The following is a 25,258-nucleotide window of genomic DNA, read 5'->3' as shown; positions in this document are numbered from 1 at the left end:
AAAAGCAATGTAACTTTAAAGCTGCACAGAATCCGTATTGTATGATAAATAACAATTTAAAATATACGCTCCTTCATTTCTTTCTTCGAAGTTATATATATTCAATATGTACAAATATTCAGATACTTTTTCCTCTTTGTAAGAATCTTTGCGTAGATCTATGTCCTGTTTTTGGAATGTTCGTGTAGTGTTAGTTTGGCGCTGTATAAATTGGTCAAACAGAACTGTTTGACGTCCAAGCCGCGAACAATCGTACTTAGAAGCACAAGAGCTCCACATTGTCCAATAATATAAGCAATTTATAACTAAATAATAAATGTAATTGTCGCAACAAAATCCTATTTTATTGTGGTTGTATAGAGACAATATCCACAAAGCAACAATTAGTAAGTAAATGGCAAAGTAACAATTGCAATTTTTATAACAACGAATATTTTAAATTATTCCTTAAACAATTAAAGTTAATTGATATGAACTGATTGATTAGATTGAGGTTATCTCGTTTTTCGCCTTGGTAGCTTATCAACATTTAACACGTTTTGATTTCTTTAAACTTCCAAAGATCACGCAAATAGGTGTTTTATGAATACGGTCACAGAAACAATAGCAACTACAGGGACAGGCCTTGTGGCAAAATCCTACCAAGATTGTGTAAGAAGACTTAATAATGATAATATACCAAATAGAACCCCAAATGATTTCAAATAGGAAACATGATACAACAAGCACAACGAAACATAAATGAAAGTTTATGTTACCCACTTGAAACGATCAGTGATATATACCTTTCAAATTTAACGATATCATGGATGTTTTAATTGTTTCGTTTGTTGAACATCCAGCGTAGAAATAAGATCCGTCGTATTCGATTGAAGCCGTCCATTTTAAAATGAATGACGTATCATCAGAATATCTTTTAACATTTGTCCCATTCATTGTTTGGAATGTTGTGTCCCCGTCCTTTATGTACCTCCATTCTACGTCACATCCCCAAGGGAGGAACGGTGTCGCTTTCAGTGTTACCTCCGTGTTCACAAAAGCTGCTCCTTCCACTGATATCGTTCCATACCTGTTTCTCGATGCACAGACGTAGCCAAGAAGAGCTGAAAGGTTTCATACTAATTACAATACACATCTCATCCTCAATAACGAAACAGTACAAGTTGAACTATAATTATGTATTAATATTGAAAATCCGATGGCTAACAAACGAGAGGTACACACAGGCTATCGATATGAATAGTCTGAAATTATAAGAACAATTCATGAACCATAAACGTAGGAAGAAATATACGTTGCATTGCCTTTTCTTCTATTACATTAGCATTTAAAGTAAACCTTATACAATTATAAATTAGTAGTGGTAGTGGCAGTAGCAGTAGAAGAAGTAGAAACAGAAACAGTAGGAGTAGCAGTAATAGCAGAAGCAATAGAAAAAGTAGAAGTAGCACTAGTAACTTGTGATTGTAATTATCATAAGAACTCTTTTCTAATATTTAAATTAAAAAGAGTATATCATTTGACGGATTTTACTTATCCAACATACCGCAATTGAGTACGGCAAGTTGAACACATATAATTATCCATTGTCGTGGCATATCTCCGCAAAATTATTCAACCATAAAAATGTTGTTTTTTAGTCTATTTAATGCAAATGAGTAACATTCGTTACTTATTTTTTCAAGAAAATAGAGACCGACCATCCCTTGCATTTTCATAAGGGAAGATATTTGTGTGTTTTTCCCGGTCTATCCACAATTGTTTGACTGGAGTTCCGGAAACCCTTAAGTTATACTTTCGATTTGACAATGAATTGAGTTGTACTTTTATGTATATGAAAGACGTTTTCATCCGCAGAAAGGCCTTATATTTTTTATCATTGTGAATCATACTAGAAAGGAAATTACAAACGTCTTACACTGTTTATAAATGTTGCATCGTTTTTTCAAACCGCAATAAAAAGGACAATGAATTGAGGATGTTCGAATGTTCGAGTTCGTATATGGTTAACAAAGACATTTTAAATTATCGGTATTCTATACTCACTCTTTTCTCTCAAGCCAAAATTAAGGTATCTGATGAACAAATAAGCTCCTTATTTTACCGAGTCATTGGTAATAATGTTTAATTCGACAGTGACCAAACATCTTTTTGTCACCTTAAAAGACAAGCTAATTACTGATAAATAAAGAAACCATCTTACAAGGCCATAAAAATCTCGTTGGTATCATATTTTTTCTCTGCTCTTTGTAAACGATACCAAAATATATGAGGTAGCCAGATTGCCAAACTTTCCATAATCGTACATGGAATACCTTGAGTAGAAGCTTTTAGGGCAAGCAGAGTTTATTGAAATATGTTTGGGGTATTGTTTTACATATTATTTTACTACTCTTTACAATAATACCAAGATATTATTCAAAATAACATTCAAAATTCACATAACTGTTCGTAAGATACCTTGAGAAGCATTTATGTTAGCATGTTGTGCAGTTATGACGTCCATCAACGTCAGCTAGTAGTTTATAAATTGAGAAACGTAGCCTAAAACGTTTTTGTTTTTTTTAAGAGTTTTTTAAGACCACGTACCAATTGCGGAATCGATGTATTGTCATGGCTTTTTTGCCGAGTATATTAATGTAATTCGCTTACAACTGATAAACCAGAAGTGTAGCCTTTTTTATTTATGAACTCTTTCGAACATAATTTCTCCAATCCGAACGTAATTCTTCAGACGTGATATATTTTCCCTTAAATTGAGTAAAGGTGTGTGGGTTTAGTTTAGTTATGTGACACCTAGATGCATGATGTATGGCAACATTGATTTGGCTACTGATTATGTCCTGGGATATTAGGTTGTCGGGATATCATATTGTATTATGTTCCAGCCCCAGAAATGTAGATTTGCATTATACATCCAAGAGTCTGTGGTTTACCGCGTATGTACGGGATGGATATATCGATCCCGTACACGCAACGTATACGGGATGGAGGAACAAACCCCGTACACATAACGTGAACGGGATATGAATGTACGAACATTATACGGGATAGACCTAGGTAGGATGTGACACGGATGATAAAAAATAACAAATACATTCGACTTTGTTATAAAACATTCTTTAAAGACAAATGAAAACGATTATTTATTCAAATTCATAAGATTTAAAAAATACATTTTTTTTAAAAGCAGTAGCATTAGTAGTAGTAGTAGTAGTAGTAGTAGTAGTAGTAGTAGTAGTAGTAGTAGTAGTAGTAGTAGTAGCAGCAGCAGCAGCAGCAGCAGCAGCAGCAGTAGTAGTAGTAGTAGTAGTAGTAGTAGTAGTAGTAGTAGTAGTAGTAGTAGTAGTAGTAGTAGTAGTAGTAGTAGTAGGAGGAGGAGGAGGAGGAGGAGGAGTTGGGGGAGCCGTAGTAGTAGTAGCAGCAGCAGCAACAACATCAGTAGCAGCAGCAGCAATAGCAGCAGTAGTAGCAGCAGCAGCAATAAACTAAGCATCTTGATCTTAACTCCGTTATAGCAATGGGTGTGTTTTGGTTAACCGCTATCAATGAACATACAGTTAATAATGGGAAATATACTCTCTGGTTTGTTGCTTCTTTAAATTCGTTTTAATTTTTATATTTATTTCTTTAAACAAGAAAATGAACAACAATTACATTGTTGTAGCTTCAAAAATAAAAAAAAGTGGACCAAAAGGGGTTGTGCCAACTTTGACCCAAGGGACATACTTTGATGAAATTTGGTAGAGGGCTATCATATGATATAAAATGCTATACATGTATAACAAATATGAAAGGTCTGGGCCATGTTGTTTGAGAAAGGAAGATTTTAAGAGTATATATTCAAATTTGACGAATCGAAAATTTCAAGGGCGTCCATGCCATAAAATGCATCTTCATAGTATTAGTATACATCAAGTCGTAATAACATATTCTATCCCTCACGCCAATTATATTTAATGGTTATTGTTTGTTTATTTTAGGTTATTGTATTTTCAAATATTAAGCATTGCACGCGTGACCAGTTATGGTTGGCAAATACTTCCCTTTCAATACTCTATAGATCACAAAAGCGTAATTTCACCGGTGTGGCGCTTGCCGGTTCACATTGTATGTCGTTTATATTTCTGGATCAGTAAATACTCTTTTCTCGACTCTACTCTTGCTTGATTTTGAGCAATAAACATAAAGGAAGGGAAATAAACGGCAGAAGAAGGCGTTCCTGATCACTATAAGCTTTGTTCAAACATATTTTATTTATCAGCGTACGCACACATAACATAAAGACAAACAGAAAACACATGTTCAATGTAGAGAAAAGGATTAGAACAATAATAGATATATCCTTATAGAGGTTCTTATCCAAACCTTAGCAAAAGTACATAGTTAGTGACGGACATATGTACAGCTTACAATGTAGATGACACAATGAGATTGATATTGTTGAATTTAATAAAAAAGTTATATTTAAGTTAACAGTAAGACATGATTTGGCTAAATTTAATACTATTAAATATGTAAAGAGAATGCATTTACAGAAGACGTACACTGACAAGAAAGTAGCTAAAATTTGAACAACTTTGTGTGATTAACAATCATGCTATGTAATCTTAGTTTATTTTCACTAATCGAATACAACAGTCAATGATTCCGCTTGAGAATAAAATAGTTAAAGGAGTTAAAGAAGATGAAAGAGAATTTAGAGGGTAGGGTGGTTGGTTTAAATGAAATACTTCTAGTGCCTTTTCTTCACTAAGACCTGATTGGTAGTGCTTAACATGTTTTTAGAAAGGAGACACTCCTGAGTTTGGGTAGTTATAAGTAGAAGGAAATAACTGTCACTGGCTATCAAATCCCTTTGAATAAAAAGGTGAACTTCACCGAACAATGTCTTGTTTTGTTCTTCTGTAAGGGAAGTATCAACGTATAGTAAATTCGCTTCGTTTTGGTAATATTGACAAAGAGAGTCCTGTAGACGATAGCTATATTTCGATATTTTTATTTACTTTTATTTCCTTGTGGATAACCCACTTTTAACTCAATGAATGTCAGTTCATGTCTTATAATTGATGGTTTGTTTATATGATTGTACTCACCGGATAATTTCATCCACAAGTGCAACGACCGATAAAATTACATACTGTACTTGACTATACTTATACATATATATAATGTCACAGCACAGTCTCAATGAGGGCAACATTTGTACCAGTTTATATGGTAATCCATCAATACATTAGTAAGTTATAAAGCCGACATTAGCCTGTGTACCTTGACCTTAAAATGTCTCGTGTGACCTTGACCTTGGAGGTATGGACCCGGGTCCAGGTTACTGCACATTGTCTCAACGATGACAACATTTGTACGAAGTTATATGGTAATCCATCAATGCATAAGTAAGGTATAGCTCCTACACGAGTATTTGAACTCGGACTTTTAAATGTCTCGTGTGTGTTTTAGCCCTAACACGAAATGTTTCGGACTTATAGACAGACGGACAGAAAGACAGACAGACAGACGCAGACGCAGACGAAGTGCATTCGAATAATCCTTTCCCAACTCCGTACGCTGCTGGGCTTGCCTTCAGATTAACATTATTTTGGATTTCAACTGTTCATAAATTATCAACAGGGGAGATCAATGTATTTGATCTTTAACGCACATAATTTCATGATGAAAATTTTGTTTATCAATAATAACCGCCATGAAATTGTCAGCGAAGAAAAAGCTATGGAGTGCTTAGATGAAGGGGTTAAACACTCTCTCGAACGCTCTACCTGTTTTTTTATGTACTTGAGTTTATACAGGCCTGTCTGTGCCCTATAATGGTTGCATTATGGCTGGACACCGTCTTAATTTGACTGGTATAGAACGCTTTACTTCGCACATTCAGTCAAATAAATAAGTAAGTTGTGAAAATTCGTGGTTTAAAGGTATGATTTAACATATGTCACTAAAAGTAAAAACAATTGTAAAACAAGTTATTACAACATTTAAATACTCACTCGTGTTGGCGTGATGTTACGCGAGAATGTGGTCTCGTTTTCTTGGGGAAACATACTTGTCATGCTTGGTGACCACAAACCAATTTCATATTCACCTAAGCAGGGAATCGAACCTGATCCCTAGTCGCCTATGTTAAAAGCGTGTACCGCAGCGCTAGCCGGACATTGTATTTGTTACATATTACGATTTTTTCTCATTTAAGTTCTTTTCATTTTCATTTACTATGAATGTTGACCATATTGACTCCTATATTCTTCAAACGGGAATCATCATTGGTGGAACAAATAAACAAAAACAAAATTGTTTTCTGCTTAATCGCCGCCATCTTCCAAATCAAGTAAAAACATTACCCTCCATGTGGGCTTGTGTTATTGGGAAAATATCGGTGAGAACCCACTTGTCACGTTTGATGCCCAACAACCAAACTCACATGCGCCAAGGCGGAAATATAACCCAGGTCGCCTTCTTACCATTGTAACAACCAGACAACAAAATAGTTTTGACTCAATGGATAACATTTTGCTGATTTTGCCAGGTAATCATAGATTCATGTTCTATAGTATCGAATGCCTTTTCACCATCTCGAAATTCTTCTTGGATATCCTGTTTTTGGTCTAGTCTATGACATCTTGTATATGTATCATGACATAAACATATTTCTTACCCACCTTAAAATATGCTCTTTTCTAAAGTCTCTTTAAAACCCTGGTAGTTTGTCTGAAGAGAAGTGTAATGTATATGATGAAGTAGATGTAGATTTCTTTATGAAACACTATAATAACAAGATTATAGCCATATATCATTTGCAAAATTTAAAGAGCAAAACAATTGTCATTATGCAGTTATGCAAATAATATACTAACTTAAATATAGTAATTATAATCTGGGGGTATTTCACTGATTATTGAAAATATCCACCCAGGCCCAAATTCCGATCCCATCTCCCAGCGCCCCCCCCCCCCCCCTCTTCAATATCACATCTACGAAAGCAGGAAAATAACTGCTTTTAAAATGTTTGCGAGTAGAAATGCTCTTCATGTAGTATCACATATCTAATAAAAACGTATGCGAAACATGTTATCAATCGTCAAGGACACTCTTTTGGAGATAATGACCAGTAGTTTTCATATGATATCGGGTTATTTTTTAAAGGGACTGTACACCATATTGGCACCAAAAAAGTGTTTTTCTGTAACGAATCTCAGGACACTTACTTAATAAAATGTTTTACTCTTTGATATCATAATTGTAAAAAAATACCAAAATGTAAAATAAAAATCAAGTCAGAGACCATCTTCGAAACGGTGTCCCCAAAATTACAGTCCAGCGTTATATCAACTGTGTAACGAAGGCTTACCCCTAATGTTGGAATATTAATTGTAAACTATGTGGTACTTTAGTTAGTAAGTTTCAATGCATTGTACACATCGATACCAAATATATGTCAGTTTTCGACAATTTTCTTTTTGTTCGCTACTTCATCATACGGAGTACAGCCCCTTTAGATTGAAAGATTGAAATGTGCAGCTAGTTTTTGTTTTCTTTACATGAACCAAGAAGTACCCAATGTCTTCAGAACCTATCTAAACTCCTTCTAAAATTTATACGTAAGATTTCAAAGACGTTATTGAAAGACTCGCATTTCCCATGGTAAACTTAAATAGTTTTGGTCTTCTAGCTACGCGCTGGGCATTTCTCATGGTACACATAGAGTTTTGGTCTTCTAGCTACGCGCTGGGCATTTCCCATGGTACACTTATAGAGTTTTGGTCTTCTAGCTACGCGCTGGAAATTTCCCATGGTACACTTAGAGAGTTTTGGTCTTCTAGCTACGCGCTGGAAATTTCCCATGGTACACTTAGAGAGTTTTAGTCTTCTAGCTACGCGCTGGAAATTTCCCATGGTACACTTAGAGAGTTTTGGTCTTCTGGCTACGCGCTGGGCATTTCCCATGGTAAACTTAAATAGTTTTGGTCTTCTAGCTACGCGCTGGGCATTTCTTATGGTACACAAAGAGTTTTGGTCTTCTAGCTACGCGCTGGGCATTTCCCATGGTACACTTAGAGAGTTTTGGTCTTCTAGCTACGCGCTGGGCATTTCCCATGGTACACTTAGAGAGTTTTGGTCTTCTAGCTACGCGCTGGGCATTTCCCATGATACACTTATAGAGTTTTGGTCTTCTAGCTACGCGCTGGGCACTTCCCATGGTACACTTATAGAGTTTTGGTCTTCTAGCTACGCGCTGGGCATTTCCCATGGTACACATAGAGTTTTGGTCTTCTAGCTACGCGCTGGAAATTTCCCATGGTACACTTAGAGAGTTTTGGTCTTCTAGCTACGCGCTGGGCACTTCCCATGGTACACTTAGAGAGTTTTGGTCTTCTAGCTACGCGCTGGGCACTTCCCATGGTACACTTATAGAGTTTTGGTCTTCTAGCTACGCGCTGGGCACTTCCCATGGTACACTTAGAGAGTTTTGGTCTTCTAGCTACGCGCTGGGCACTTCCCATGGTACACTTAGAGAGTTTTGGTCTTCTAGCTACGCGCTGGGCATTTCCCATGGTACACTTAGAGAGTTTTGGTCTTCTAGCTACGCGCTGGGCACTTCCCATGGTACACTTAGAGAGTTTTGGTCTTCTAGCTACGCGCTGGGCACTTCCCATGGTACACTTATAGAGTTTTGGTCTTCTAGCTACGCGCTGGGCAATTCCCATGGTACACTTATAGAGTTTTGGTCTTCTAGCTACGCGCTGGGCACTTCCCATGGTACACTTAGAGAGTTTTGGTCTTCTAGCTACGCGCTGGGCACTTCCCATGGTACACTTAGAGAGTTTTGGTCTTCTAGCTACGCGCTGGGCACTTCCCATGGTACACTTAGAGAGTTTTGGTCTTCTAGCTACGCGCTGCATATCGTCTCAATCGACCAAAATAAACATTAACTATTCCATAAATGAATAGGGAAAGAAGCACGCATAACAAACAGTATAAACATCGTACTGTTTTAAAACACCTAGTTGCAAATTATTGGAAATATAAATAGCAAAAGATGTATCGATTTCTTATCATTCATCAAGTGATATTTCACCATTTCGCTACATTCAGAAAACCTCGACTATTTTCTATCGAAAACAATGCCGGTACATCAAAATATAATTTGAAATGAAGGATTGATTAATTGTAGTGCTTTAAGTGGATTTGGTATTACTTTTAAAATGATTGCCCTTGAAGTGTTTTCTTGCATGAATAATAAAGATAACCAGTGTAAAGTCATCAACTTTCTAAATTTGAATTACTGCGCGATCTACTTGCAGCGTAGTAAAATGTAAGGGTATGACATTGTAAACCGTCTATATTCATCCAAGGTTGTTTTCGATGAAAAAAAGGTCAAGGAGCTCCGAATGCCTTTCGCAACATTGTTATAACCTTATCGATAATACAATTTATCATATTTAAATAGAATCACAATGGTATCAGAGCTGAGGACGAATAGAAAGTCAAAACTGTTTATTTTCTTTATCTTGATCACTTTAATAATTGTTTTAAGTGGAACTGGATATGTGTATACGAGACACAGAGTGGGATACAATGAATGTAAGTCGATAATTTAAGCTTCTCTAGTATCAACATATTACACAATTTATATTATTTTTTATTATATGAATGACACACTAACTTTTTTGGCAGTCTCAATACCATAGTGAGGGAGAATCTTTGGCAGTGACATTTATAAAATGGAACAGCCTTACAATTGTCAAAAACTTATGGTTGGTGAAATCATGTCTGAGTTTCAACAAATTTGGTATATTAATTTGTTTTGTTAAATTATCATCGGGATATCTAAATGCAATTTTGTCTAAATAGCGTGTGCTCTCAAAAGCTTAAAAAACTGCAACGATTTTCAAATGTTGTATATAAAAACACATTTTCTGAAATTAAGTTCGATGTTTCAGACAGAAACCATTATCTTTGGTTACGGAGATTGGCGGAGGAATCAGTAAACGAAAGCGGATATTCCTGGAAGAACGTCCGCGTTCTCTGCCTTATTCTCACTTCTAGTTCCGGTAAAATAAAAATGGCCGCCGTAAACGCAACCTGGGCGAGCAAGTGCAATAAAAAATACTTTTTATTGTGTAAGTGTTTAACAAAATTTAATATACTTTTACGTTTTCTAAATTAGACAAACGTGTTCTTTTAAAAAGAATATTTACCGTGGATATATAATATTATTGCCGTCTATTTAGTTGACATATAAAGTATACCACGGTAAATGTTGGGCAAATTGTTCAGAACTAAAGTTAAAGCGTTTTTAACGACATCGACAAAGATGAACTTTTTATTATTGGCTTCGGAATGCAAATGAAACTGATGAACTTCCATTTTCACGCACGAAATAACTTTGAAGTCTCATATCTTGATGAAAACACTGCAGTTTACAAATGCAATGAAACTTCTCAAGTAGTAAAGAGTGTAAACTTATCAATCTGATTTTCCAACCATTGTTGACTTCTAGTCAATTGGTCCGTTATTTTTAACATAATTATAAGTATCATTTTAATACTGAGATTTATTTATTAATATTCATTATTCCTTTCTTCAACGGATAAGGTCTTATATGCCTGCTGTTAACATTTGCATGAATAATTTCTAACCAATGAAACACAGAGTTTTCTCTTAAAGGGGCTGTCTCGCGTATGATTAAATAGGGGAAACAAAAGAAAATTGGCGAAAACTGACATAAATTTGCCATCGATGTGTACAATGCATAGAAATTTACTAACTGAAGTACCACATAGTTTACAATTTATTTAAGTTAAGCAGTTATTTTGTATTGTTTCTATTAAAAAAAGATTACTGGGTATGTCTACCAGGTAGAATTTATTCCTTGTGCGTGATTGGCTAGTCGGTGTTATCACGTGATTTAACCGAGGTAGGTGTATAGCTTATTTATATCACCCGATTAGTATACGCCACGAGCTCAGTGAGTAAGACGATGGACTTTTGGCGACGCGGGCTCTAACCCGGTCTCCGACACAATTTTTTTTTACATTTTGGTACTTTTTTTTACAATTATGATATCAAAGCGTAACACATTCTATTAGATAATTGTCCTGAGATTCGTTACAGAATGAACTTTTTTGGTGCCAATCTTTGACAAAGTCCCTTTAAAAACAATTCCCATTGCCAAGACATTTATAGTTTTTAGTTAAGTATGGTGATCCTGTACAAACATTCTTTATACAACCTAACTTCCCTAGTAACTAGCACGTTTCTTCACAATCACCATAGCAACCACGAATTTTGTTTACAACACTGTTTTTGTAGCTCCCTAAGCAGCAGCTTGCGTCCGACTAGCAAACGCATATTCCCACAACACCCATGGTCATCCTAAGCAACCATCAACCGACTACCTTGGTAATGATTTAGTAGTGAACTGTTCCCTAATAATAATTACATTCTTTGCAACAATCGAAATCCACTTAATTGACTCCAATTAGTATCCAATCACTTCCTTGGTAATATATAAATGTAGCTTTCCTCCCTAGTTCTCTTCACAACAATGAACCTCCTAAGGAATATAAATCTTCCTTAGAAACCACATGTTTCCTTAAAAACCAGTGACCACCTTGCCTTTGGCTTGCTTTCCTATTAATCACCACATCGATTAGCAACCGCTAAAGTTATTAACTTGTTGAAGAACCAACTTTTGCCTCAGCGTTTTAACTTTTAACATAAACCCCGTTTAATGGCACAGGTCAACGTCAACGACATATAACACAAAACAAAAAAGTGAATGACCCTCTTGTCACGTACAAAACCAGTTGAATTGTTTAAAGGTTGATTTTAACTCGTTGTTATTTGTTCGTCTACTTTATGTACATAAACATCAATTAACACAATGTAAGCTATAGTGAGGAGTCTAGGGGTCAGAACTTGAAATATGTTTCCTGTTTAGAGACACATGGTCATGGTCCAAACGCCAATGGACGAAAGACATAAGCGTACAAACACAAACACGCACATACAAACACCACAAACAGGTCACGTACGCCTCAAATTAGCTTTAGGGATTACCACCTTGGAACGAGATTGATACTCGAGTTCTCACATTACGAGTTGACTTGGACTTTAAGCTAGGTTATATATATGACCATATCCTTATATCATCGGAACATGCTAGATATGAGTATTGGTCAATGCATGTCAATGTATTAAATAAAGGTTTATATATCCATGAGCTTATTAAGAGTCCTTGATGGTGAGTGGATAAGGTATATTTTTTCTTTTCTATTCTTGATTGCACCGATATAATTATGATATGATTTAATTATCGATAATGAAGAGAGAAAAACCAAAACTGCAGAAGAGCTATCGGAAATTGGTTTTATCTGGCTATCAGCGATTGTATGTTTATTGAAATGTTGTTGGTATTGTAATATACAGGTTACATGCCCGGCTGGACAATTAATATGTTGTATGTAACCAGCTATATTAGCTCCGTCTTATTTGTATAAAAAGTCCACACTAGGGTCCGGTTTTTTACGGGTTATTGTAGAGAGTTCAACTTGTAATAATGATAATCATAATCGTGAGAATAACCACGATAATCATGAGAATCGCATTCTGAAAAAAGACATATACAATTATAAGAATAAGTTAATACTTAATCTTATATAAATCATATGTATAGACATATATCGGGTATAATTTATACTTCTAAATCAACTGCATATATCAATATGATAACAGTTTATAACACTGAAACGTGACCTAAATCTAGTGGCAACGATGAAAACAAAGTACATAAAAACAAGTATAAACGCAGTACAATGACATTCAAAACATAGCCAACTGTAAATACAATAGGCTATCAAACAAACACATATATAGCTTACCATTTGTGGAATGAAAGGATATAAACAGTTCAATATCTCTCTCTCTCTATCGTGTCTGGTTATGCATAGTCCATGACAGGTTTAGCAAAACATATGTCCAAATCCTGAACAAATACCAAAGTTGACTTCTGAAAGAAGTCCAACCCCCCTCATCAAACTCTGAATAAGAACTGCAATCACGTGACAGATCACATGATTGAAATGGCGGGATAAACTATAATCCTATGCCAACACGGTTATGGTCAGAAGACAGGTAATTAAAAATACAATGGTCACAGTGAATGAACTTAAAGAACATGAAAGTGTACATACAACCAATTCTTAATTAATACAACGAATTGTACTCTGTTACAGTACTAAACTCTAGTGAAATATAAAACGATAAAATTAACATTTCAGCTGGTGAGATACAGAAAACGGATAATGCTGAAATGCTTATCATCCCAGTTAAAGAAGGAAGAGACCATTTAACGGCTAAAGTAAGATATGCCCTGAAGTATGCATATGAAAAACACAGGCACGAATTTGATTGGTTTCTGAAATGTGACGATGACACATACGTCATAATGGAGAACCTACGTCATATGTTGGCTAGTATAGACCATAACAATCCGAGTTATATGGGATTTCACATGAAGGTAAGATTTATAAGACATTCTCATTCTATCAAGGAATGAGGAACAAACACAGCTGTCAAACCTTTTATTGTTATTTAAGGAACCCATCAATCATTAACAATATTATGTCGGTTTTTCTCTTCGCTGGCTTAAATCTTCCAAGATTCCCCTTCCGTCATTGGGTGCCGCTATTTTGTGCGGACCCGGATTTAATACCTAGATACCGCAAAACCTGACGTATTACAAAGTCATCTTCTCAAAATGATCGTTATTGTACTTCGACATACGAAATTACGAAATAAGTCGGAAATGCACGATCTAATGTTGGATTCATAAGAGAGACACACGCCGTCAGATAAGAATCATTAACATGTCAAATGGGTAGCGTTATCAATGAAATACTAAACTTTCGCTCCCCCAGTTTTAATTTATAGATGTATTGTCTCAATTCGATAAAAATTTACAAGCCTGATAGTATAGTGTGTTGTTGCAAGTAAATTATCTGGCATTAGGATGACAGTCAGAATTTCCAAGCGGCTATCGATAATAATCGGAAAATTAAGTTGATAAAATGTTGTTGTTTTTTTCTTTTGAGTCACCTAGTTTAATCTGGGAGTGGGATCATTCTTCCGAGTTTTAATGTGCATTTCTCATTCATCATTCATCATTTTTTTCTTGTTCCATGCTAGTTTAAGCCATATCTCTTTTAAAGATAGTGTTTACTTTAAGTACAATAATTATAAATTTCATAATTAACACCTTATGTCAACAACCATTCGTTCCTTTTTTTAAATATGAACTTCCTGAAAAGAATGTTACGCTTCATTTATAATTTCTTAACAGCTGCATGTCAAGAATGGCTACATGAGTGGCGGTGGCGGATACGTCATCAGTTCTCGTGCCCTTCATGACGTAGTACGCATAGGTTTTAAAAATGGCTCCTGCTTGCTCGATGGCGGCAGTGAAGATGTGGAAATGGGAAAATGTCTTCAGGTAAGATCACCAGCAGCATGTTTCTTCTTAAAATGATAATGGAAATATGAATACTCTATAGAGATTTATATACTGGTCACTAATGTGACTCTTTTGAATTGAGGCTATATACGAAAGGCTTTATAGTGTACAAGTGTTAACATAGCTTGACACGCACAAAATCAAAATCGCGGACACACACACACACTTACACACACTTACACACGCAGGCACGCACACACACTATGATAATGAAAGCGGTAGAATGTTTCGTTTAATTAAACTGTGGAAACTTCAGGGATAATCACTACATGCAAGCACTCTTTTGAGTTCATATATATCATCATCAGTGAATATATATGTGTGTGTATGTAATTTACATTTGTTAATTAAGTGATCTAATATTTAATTAATATCCTTTGTAAATAATTCAAACTCTTTAATTCTTATTTTATGTTGGAACATATGGCTTAAAATATGAACTCAGCATAGCAATTTTGCTTAAATAATTGCTACCTTTGCAACACATATTTTAAGTACTGGTCACTTCCTTTCTGATACAAATCATGCATGTGTATAGAAGTTACAGACAATTTTCTAGTATAATGTCCTCGATTGTATAACTTCCATGTGATTAGGTAATCTGGTGTGTTATATTCAATGCTTTAAATACGATGGATAGTAAAGGATAAATTTTGTAAAACTGTCCGACTTTGCACTACATATGTTTTACCATTTTTTTTACAAATGTAATTTCGATTCTATGTGGAAAACTAAAATAGAACACCTTATTAGTATTAGAACGGATATTTAAGAGAATTTTGGGTTTCAACTGACTGAGGTCGTTTATTTGGTTTAAATCACAAATAAGCTAGCTTCATTGACAAGTAATGTACGTGAAACAAGTCTAAAAATAATTGTTTTTATTGTAAATATTTTAAAATAATTGTTTTTATTCTAAATATTTTAGACCTTCCCATTAACAATATCAGCTCCTGGTTAAAAAATCAAATACCTTTAAAAAAAGTTGATTTTTTTATAAATAAGTGAACCTCCGAAACGCTTACACATGTATAAAATCTTGGTATCTGGTATTCTTGAAGAAACGGGCACCTGTAAAGGCTCTGTGTGGTATTCAAAATCTAGTTCTTATCCTTATCCTTAGACACGCCTCAGTGATTCCATTCAGTCCATTGGCCAGTTATTTTTACAGTCCAATCAAAACACTTGGATTCTACTCTTAGGTTCAATCTAAGGATCGTATTGCATATGGCCCCTAGAGTCATTTTAGAGGCCCATTTATAAGTATATGACATGAATTTGTAAAAGTACATACACATTGCAGACACTTAATATTGACCATTATCTATCACCTTTAAAAGAGTGTATAATTAATATTTGTTGACACCTCAGATGATTTGCTTTCTTTCGTTTATATTTACGTGCACCATTATCATATACAAACATCATAAGTACAACTGAAATTTCTATTTTTACCGTCCAGGCTTCCGGTGTCAAAGTATTATCAACCCTTGATGTGTCTGGAGAAGAGACATTTCACGCATCCAAAATGTACGATCACCTTACGGCAAATCCAAAAACCTTCTGGCTGAAAGACTACGCATGGAACAATAATTCAATGGTAAGTTTAAAACAACAACACTCTTTAATGCACTGGCGATATAACATTGCTGTTTTTTGTTTTCTGAATATGTCAAAACTCTAGAAATGGCCACTTTTTGACGTTGAATAAGCAAAAATGTCCTGTCCTTGCTTTTGACTGCTCATCGTCATCAGTGTGTATGTTTTAATTTATGCACTTAAAATCTGATATGTATCATATACCATAAATACAATGTATAAAATCAGAAAATAAAAGTCATATATTCCCTGTCAGTTCCTTTATTATGTATCAAATATTGGTGTTTATTTAATATAAGTGGACTTTTATGTTGTATAAATAGCTTTTTTTAAATAAATACAATGAGATGAGACTGATAAAGTGTACATTCATTTGTTACTGTATTGCAAAACGTTCGTGCTACATCAAGAGTTGTAAGTGCACTAGCCGTCGAAAAGAAAAAAAAAAACAATGCAAAACATTCAATGAAAATAGCACAAGCAATCGTTCAGCTTATACATTCAATAACTTTTGTGTTAAGGCCTCTAGAAACAGAGTTTAAAAGAATTGACAGAAGCTAACACGTGTGGCCTCCGGGTAGGCGTATTTATATTGCAAGAAAAGTGATAAAACTTACTAACCAGGTGACAATATCCTCCCAAAACACCAAAACCCCTTCAACACCGCCATTTTATTCCGGATCACACATTTCCTTCACTTAAATTTCGGGAAACACAAAACAAGTTGGACTCCCTGCATGAATATGCGAACATTAAGATAAAAAAAAAATATATATGTGCTAAATGTGACCACTACATCTATCATGATCAAAACTTTCATACAAAAAGGTTTAAGAATCACAAATCATGACTATATTTCTTAATGTCTTTAATATCTAAAGGTGAATAGTACTCTCTATCAACAATTCTGTGAAGTATTAGACTAAAGATTTAGAATATTAAAACAGGTTTTTGCAGTTACTTTTATTTTACCCTAATTGGAGAATATAAAGAGTGGTTTATTACCATCATTCATTGAATTAAATGTAGTATCGAATGCTTTTGCGGCGGAATATAGTTCTTGTCTTAAAGCCTGGCATACATGACACTGAAACAAAACTTATCTGCAGAACTACAGAAACTAGCTCAGTAGCCAAACATTTAAACATAAAGTCCGTTTAATGACACAGGGTAAATGCCAAAGACATAGAACACAAAAATAAACAAAAAACAAACAAACAAAAAACATTGAACAACAGCACAAAACTCCACAAACAACACAATGCATATATCCTTACGAATACCGCTACCATACATCGGCGCGTTACCGTAACCGCCTAATGCAGACCAATTTTTCAAGGGTGCTGGTTACGCTACTGTTTTACTGTAGGAATACTGTAGACGATTATAACGTACCGAAATAATGGGTACATCCTGTTTCTCAGCCGCAAAATGCACATTTTTCACAAATTTGCGGTGTGATTGTCATTAAAATAAAAGGATTGTGAATTTTAAAATCAGCATAAGTATACTATGGTACTTTGTCTTAGAAAATGTTACTACACTACGGTATTTCTTTCCAACATAATAACCATGCAACACTAAGCAACGTTATGTCTTTAAAAGTCTGTCATTCAACATTATTCGGCTCTGGCTTTACTATACTTGCTTTAATGAAACAGCAAGCTTATGTTATGCTCTTGTATCAAGAGTGCTATGGTATCACTGTCAAATTTAAGAAATGAGCAAAAGTGCACAGTGGTATTACTGTGAGATAAAGATTTGTTTTACGGACCTGTGTGTTAACTTCGATAAGGTAGACATCACATGGTTGAATTAAACTATAATCAGTCGCACTGTGGTAGCGCTCTCAAATATAGAAATATGCAAAACCACGCTGCGGTATTTTCGGTATAAACATAATACGTGACCAGCATAACACAACTCATTTCAAAGGTGAATGAAGTTGCATTTGAAGGTCATTTAACTCTAGTTACGCTTCCTTTAAAGGATTGACTATACACCAGATTGGCACCAAATCAGTTTTGTTCTGTAACAAATCGCAGGACAATTATTTAATGACATGTTTTACTCTTTGATATCACAATAGTAAAAAAATACCAAAATGTAAAATAAAATCGAGTCGGAGACCGGGTTCGAAACGGTGTCGCCAGAATTGCAGTCCAGTGTTGTTGTATCCACCGTGCTACGAAGGCTTACCCTGAACCGCAGGAATATTTAAAATATATACCTATATTAAACTTGGTAATATCACGTGATAACATTGACTAGCCAATCACGCCTAAGAATGAATTCTACTAAGTAGACATACCTAGTAATCTTTTTAATGGAAAAATACGAAAAAACTGCGAAAATTTAAATTCATTGTAAACTATGTGGTACTTCAATTTAATAGTTTGTTTCAATGCATTGTACACATCGATACCTAGTTGAGGTCAGTTTTCGACAATTTCCTTTTTTTTTCGCTATTTCATCATACGGCGTGTAGCCCCTTTAACTGTTTTAAAGTTAGCCATAAGGTTCTTATAACTTCAACAGGGCATTTATTACCTGATCGCTATAAAGTCATCATGAAAACCAATTTGACTGCAAATATATCAACAGAACATTCATTACCAAAAAGCTGTATAGTTGAAATGGAAATCTAGATAGAAATAGAAATAGATAATAAACCTACAGGACAAATATCACAAGGTCGCTGTAAAGGTTACATTGGATCCACAGTGACCCCTCTTATAGAAGTTGTGTGAGAAAGCAGCATGATTTATTTTATCATGCATTAATACATATCTGTTGATGAAGCAATGATCAAATATGACGGTCACCATATAAAAATCGTTGGTGTTTCTTACAAGCCTGCGAAAAGAGGAATTAAAATGTTCGTTTGTCCTAATGCTGTCATGGGTTATCTCTGGAATTTCCAGGTGTACTTATGTCGAAAGACAGACGTTGGTTTGACTCAAACAGTTGTAGCGAACTGAAGAGAAAACATCACAGGACGAAACCATGTTGTATTTGTCGACAAGATTAAGAGAACAGTTCTTCTGGTGCTTGGCATATCTACACATTCGTATGGCGCATTTAACACCGGGAGGAAATATTGCCCAATCACAAAATCAGTTAAAAAAAAAGAGATGACAAAGTTAGGATGCTCAGCAGAGAGGTACACATGATACGAAAGACCTCGGAAAGGAAGCTTATTTCCACTGCATGAAATTAATCTAAACATGTGTGCAACACGATCACATGTTTCGATCTTATAATAAATAGCTGACAAGACAAGGTTGTGAGGGGGAAATGTTATACAAAAGGAAAGTGGAAAAATCATGCATCGCATTCCGCAATTGTTGACTTATATAAGTACATGGGTATTGTGGACAGTCATGACCATCTCAACATCAATAACAGTGTACAAACGCAAAGCGATCGTTTTTGGCTCTATTCAGTGTGGTTTGCCTTGGATATCTCGCTTGTGAGCATTTTCATCAAGACAACGCAGTCAACACTCGGGCTACCAATAAACTGTTTCAGAGAATGGTAATTATACCTTATTTTACAGTAAATTACAAACATGCTGTAGGATGTTAAGCCGTAACCATAATCACGTTAGATAACATATTGATCGTTGCGTGTACTACCAAAATGAAACATGAACACCATCTTTTAAAATTAACCAGCTGTTTAATATTGTATGTATCTGTATTAGGTTGCAGAACAACTTATCGGTGTCAGATTATAGCACGAGTATAAGGAAATCCAAACAAACAAGCGACATTGCTGAACTTGACCCCTTTGGCTCTGTGCAGTGCAGAGTCAGCTTGCCCAAGACTTTGGCCCCAGAAACACCGTGGAAAGTAATAAACAACTCAAGTATGTAAAACATTTTTAATAATGCATGTTTTAATAGTACTGCATTTTAAAACGTCCCTTAAATCAAAACAATGTATGGTATGTTTGTCTTTTAAGTTTATGAAAATGCATGCATTAAATTATTCTTACTGTTCAATGGCACATCTTTGATTTCAGAGACTAGTACAAGAAAGCGCCGTTTAGATCAATCAGGTATTTAAATAACTTTTCAATAAAGTATTGATGAAATAGTAATAACAAAATATTGTTCAGTTGTCAACCTTTAGTTTCTGTTACATCATTGCGAAGGTCTAGGCAAAAAAGCCGCCAAGAAGAGAAAGTAATCCTCCTACAATATTATTTGGAATAATACTTTTTTACAAGTGACAAATAATGTTTGTTTTCAATTTTGTAATAGTATCAAACATTTCGCGCTTAAAATTGGGACATTTTTTACGAAAGTATGCATATACAATGCAATTGTTGCTTACAACGTGTCTTTATACCAAATATTCATCAATATGTGTTTTTTTACAGACCGATGTTATTGCATTCCATCAGAAACTCCACAAGACTTTGCTGTCGTTTCGTTAATCTCATGGTGTGATTATACTGTAGTTGTTTCCCGTGACATATCTTGGGATTTTTTGGCAAGATAATCGTAACACTCAAATACGTTGATTTATGTTTTGGTTAATGCTTTTCCTTTATGTAGTAATATACATGCGTTATTTGTTGATATAGAGGATCTTTACTTGTCTACCTAACAGTGAATCATATCATTATTGATGATCGTCATGTTTGATTTAATCCATATGTTTTTCCTATGTTCCTATGATGTAAATAAATGAATGAAATTCAATCTAAGATGTAAACATTTTATTACCTTAATGTAAAAATGATTGTAAATTCGTATTTGGATTGTATTCATATAGCTTAAGTAAACATTTATATGGAAAATGAATGAGCATGTGTGTAAAATATCATAATAGAGGATTGTTAATTCCTTTCTGATTTATTTGATATAAACATATTGTTTTGTAACCGTTCTATGTATGTGTAAATAATAAAAGAAATAGAAATATTTATATAACGAAAGTCGAAAACTACAGGGACAAGCCCATTAGTTGATCATTCAAAATTAAATCCTGTTTAGGGGTACAAGTCAAAGACCCAAACAACAATGATGTAGAGACACACACATATTAACACCACTTCTTAAATTATAAGTTTCAATTTTTGTTTTATTACTGACTTTTACATGAAATGATATGTGCCTGGAAAATTGTAATTATTTCATGCATTAAAATTAAGCACGGTTAAAATACCGTATTTTAACACACATGGTCTAGTCATACATTACATTCCAGAGATTGTTTATGTGGTTTACCCACGGTTATTGCTACCTTTGTTCAGTATTCATTATATTCGTAGTGTATTAATGCGAGTTATGTATTGTTCTGAAGTCAACCAGAGCGTAGTTATGCCGATATGTCATATTTATTTATTAGTTAATATTTTTAATGCCGTTACATAATAAAACCGATAAAATACATTTTATTGCATTCACATGTATATAAAAGGTTTTGAGTAGAAAGAAAAGTGTAAATTTTTACATGAACATTACCTAAATAATGAAAATGTATATGTCACTAATTCGTGAAATTTAAAATTGATTTAAAAAGGGTGTTAAATCATGTAATTTTATATATTATATAATGTTTGTAATTAATTTCTTTAATTGTAGTAGAAAGTTGTACTGTGTTTAATTTGATAAACGTTTTACTTAACTGATAACGCATATTGATCATGAGATTTAAGACTCTGCTATTAGCAAAACATGTACAAAATTATAATAATTTGCGGTATTCCGACGCTGTACGATAGCGCTAATCAGAAGCCGATATATTGAGTACGGTTTACACTGCTGCGGTAGTTCGCCAGTGTACGATAGAGGTAATGGGGACACCCAAATTTAGGGTCTGCATTAGGCGGCTATGGTAGCGGAAAGGATATACTATATAAAAATATGTATGTTTATCAAGGATTGTTAGGTACCGCCTTGGAACGTTTAGTAAAAATTATATTTAATGGGGGTTTAAACCAGTTTACGAGCACAAACCACACTCTTATCCCAACAATCCTAAATAAAGGAAACACGTGAAAGGTAAATCTTATTAAAGTTTGCAATGAATTGAGGAAACTTAATAATAAAAGAAATGATAATAAACTAATAGGTGAATCCCAAGTACTTCAATGATAAACGATCCCAACTCTATCCGCCGACGGAGGAATACAATTCAGAGTACCTACTGCAAAAACTTTTTATAGCTACGATGCAGTAATTGTTTGAAATTATGAGCATCACACAACACATGTTCACCTGTTTCAATAGAAATACTGCAAAAGGGCATATTCTTGACTCTTCTGGAATATTTATATATGTATATATATGCCCGTCTGCAACCCAACATCTAAACTTTGCATACGTTACTCTGTGTTGAAGTGGAAAACACATTGTGATATGATTTTCTATTTCATTTTGAAATTTAAAAAAGATATCTGTTCTGAGTTTCTACCAACTCTAGAAGAACCATAAATACAATGTTTATATTTATCCAATCATGTATAAAGATATCTGTGCATTGCTTATTACAGTAGGATTTAGATCACATGTTTTATAATCATATGACAGATAATTTTAATTGAGTTCTATCATTTTCTTGACATTGTCACATATATTTATATTGCCAATTGCTAACATTGACATTTCTCTTAATACAACACTATCTAAATATTTAGTAATTAACTCCATGCTTCTCTTCAATCTTCACAAATCTATACCACTGTTACCCTACTTCCATTTTGCTATCATTAAAGAAAGTGCTCGGCCAGCACTCTCAGCAACACATGAAGTCATTATATTAAATCAAGGCATTATTCAGCAACAGGCCGATGTACATTGATTGACAAACTCATGTTTACCAAATGCAAAACTAGATTAAGTTTACATATTTAGGGTCTAAAATGTACTATATTTCTTTTAACAGGATTTAATACCATGAGATTAGATGTACGCCATGTGTTTAATACATTTACCATACTTTGTCATTTTCATTATCTGATATGAGAATAATATCATCTGTATAGAGTAATTTAGATAATTTCTCATTATCAATACACAATCATTTATCTGGTTATTTATTCTTAATAGCTAATTCATTCACAAACAGGTGACGAGGTTATGGCGATAACTACAAAACTGTCTTAGACAAGATTTTACATCAAACCAATCAGTAATCTCTTCATTAATCTTTACCGTGGATTGTACATTATTATATAGTAACAATTAGTACTTGCAATCTTTTTATTGTATGACATTGGATGATTGCCATAACATTTAAACAAGCTGATTATCAACCTCCTGTGCAGCACATGTAAAACTCGCTGATTATTTACCTCCTGTGTTTGAGATTCGCCACGTGATTTTGTTTCTTTCATCGAAATTTTAATCGATGATTTAATTTACACAAGTAAAGTGTTTTTACAGTAATTGTTTGTAAAACAAAACTTTATTGAAATCCAACAGATTCACTTTTTTAAAACCTTAAAATACCTATCACGCGATAACTGACATAGGTATCAACGCAATTTGATATATTGCTCCATTGTATTGTCATAACTGCGTGACGTAGATGACTCATAGCACGAGATTGGCCCATGGAGAATTTGCAACCGATTTTGGATTGCAGTTTCGATTATTAATTTTGCAAAAAAGAGAGAGAAAATCCACGAATTTAAGTACCCATGATTTGGTCCTTTTCTGAAATTCTACGAAATTTTAAACCCATGAATATAAATTTTTCACAGTATCAGGATTACTTTGAGTGTGTATAGCCGCAACAAGGGACTCACTATTCCTAGTCAGCTTTCACACGTTCAGTAATAGCATTACTAATTTTAACGGACTGGGCTAGCTTGTCAGAAAGTATTTTCTTTGTCCAAAAACGGTCTTTACGTTAAGTACGACTGGTACTTACTGTTTTCCATGCAATTGATAGTTGGTTAAGCTTGCCGAGTATCAATAACGCGCTATCACAAGCAATGCCTGTAACACTTGTTGTTAGGGATTTGGACTTTGGTCTGACCATATCGAATCTCCTGGCTTTGTTTGTATCCAATTAAGCTGTTTTCTTTAGTTTCTTACTATTATTCAAACCAATATTACTATATGAAACGTTTATTTTGCGGCCTCCACCTGCTTTAATAGTGGCTTGCAATTCAGTAGCTCTCATACTGGACACTGGCTGGGAAGCCATAACTAAGTCAATTGGCTGGGATGCCATGACTTAATCAACATACCCACGTGCATCCATATTTGCAACGTTTATCGGAATCAGGGTGAGGGGAACCGGTCTAATCATTTGGGAACTTTCTTACCTACGCACTTGTCAGCACAACGAAAACTGTTAAAAGCTTATGCAATTTTCTCCCTCTGTGTAGTTCGTCTTTAAATCAATTCCTGCACCACGAATGATGATATTGCACATATACATATCTGGTCTTTATTTAAATCAGTTTAATTTGCACGCCATTTTCCAAAAAGATGTTGGTCACCGGGGGTAGCACTTAGATGTGCTCGGTCGTTACATTCTCAGTGCCTACTATGGTTATCCATAACAGATGTACATGTTCCACCAACAGCTCACATAAACTGTGATTTGCTTACGAAACATTTACTATTTACTGATGAAATATTTCAGGGTCGGATGTGCTGCAGTCGTTACTCGGTCACTTACCACTATGTTCGTCCAGATGAGATGTACATTTTCCACCAGCTGCTGTACCACACAGAGGTGTTGGGAATCTTGCGTCCACTTGTACCGGATAAAATCTTTAATTTAACGCCTGTCAATCCTTTTTAATCAAAAATCATATGTTATGAAGTCATTGTTTTAATTTTGACATGTTTCGTTGTTGCAAAATTTATTTTGTATCAAAAGTGATATAATTATGATGAACCGTTCAAAATGTACTAACTCACTTTTAAGGTATTTGCGATAATGAAAAATATGTCTGATTATGTCTTCCCAGTTCATGAGTAGACATTGCTTTTGCCCTGTCCGTCAGTCAGTCAGACCATTAGTCATAAATCATTTCCGGTCAATAAGTATAGAACGCTTGGACCCAGGAACTTCATTCTCGGTATGCAAATTGATGATGAACAGTAGATGACTTCATTGAATTTGAGATCAGAAGGTCAAGGTCGTGGTGACCATG

At 34.6% G+C, this 25,258-nt stretch overlaps 2 protein-coding genes across 2 annotated transcripts; one reads left to right on the top strand and one right to left on the bottom strand.

Moving 5' to 3' along the window:
* Positions 1–8,237: 8,237 nt before the first annotated feature.
* On the bottom strand, positions 8,238–8,915 carry LOC128204661 (uncharacterized). The gene has a single exon (XM_052906060.1). The coding sequence runs from the start codon at positions 8,913–8,915 to the stop codon at positions 8,238–8,240; it is 678 nt and encodes a 225-aa protein (XP_052762020.1).
* A 4,415-nt stretch (positions 8,916–13,330) lies between these two features.
* LOC128204660 (glycoprotein-N-acetylgalactosamine 3-beta-galactosyltransferase 1-like) lies at positions 13,331–24,919 on the top strand. Its single transcript, XM_052906059.1, has 4 exons — positions 13,331–13,562; positions 14,364–14,509; positions 15,993–16,130; positions 24,742–24,919. Exons 1-4 carry the CDS (start codon positions 13,331–13,333, stop codon positions 24,901–24,903), a joined length of 678 nt encoding a protein of 225 aa, XP_052762019.1. The 3' UTR covers positions 24,904–24,919.
* The last annotated feature ends 339 nt before the right edge of the window (positions 24,920–25,258 follow it).

The sequence above is a fragment of the Mya arenaria genome, chromosome 10 (assembly GCF_026914265.1).
Source record: "Mya arenaria isolate MELC-2E11 chromosome 10, ASM2691426v1".
Classification (NCBI taxonomy): domain Eukaryota; kingdom Metazoa; phylum Mollusca; class Bivalvia; order Myida; family Myidae; genus Mya; species Mya arenaria.
The sequence above is the reverse complement of the archived record's forward strand: the minus strand, read 5'-3'. Positions and strand labels throughout refer to the sequence as shown.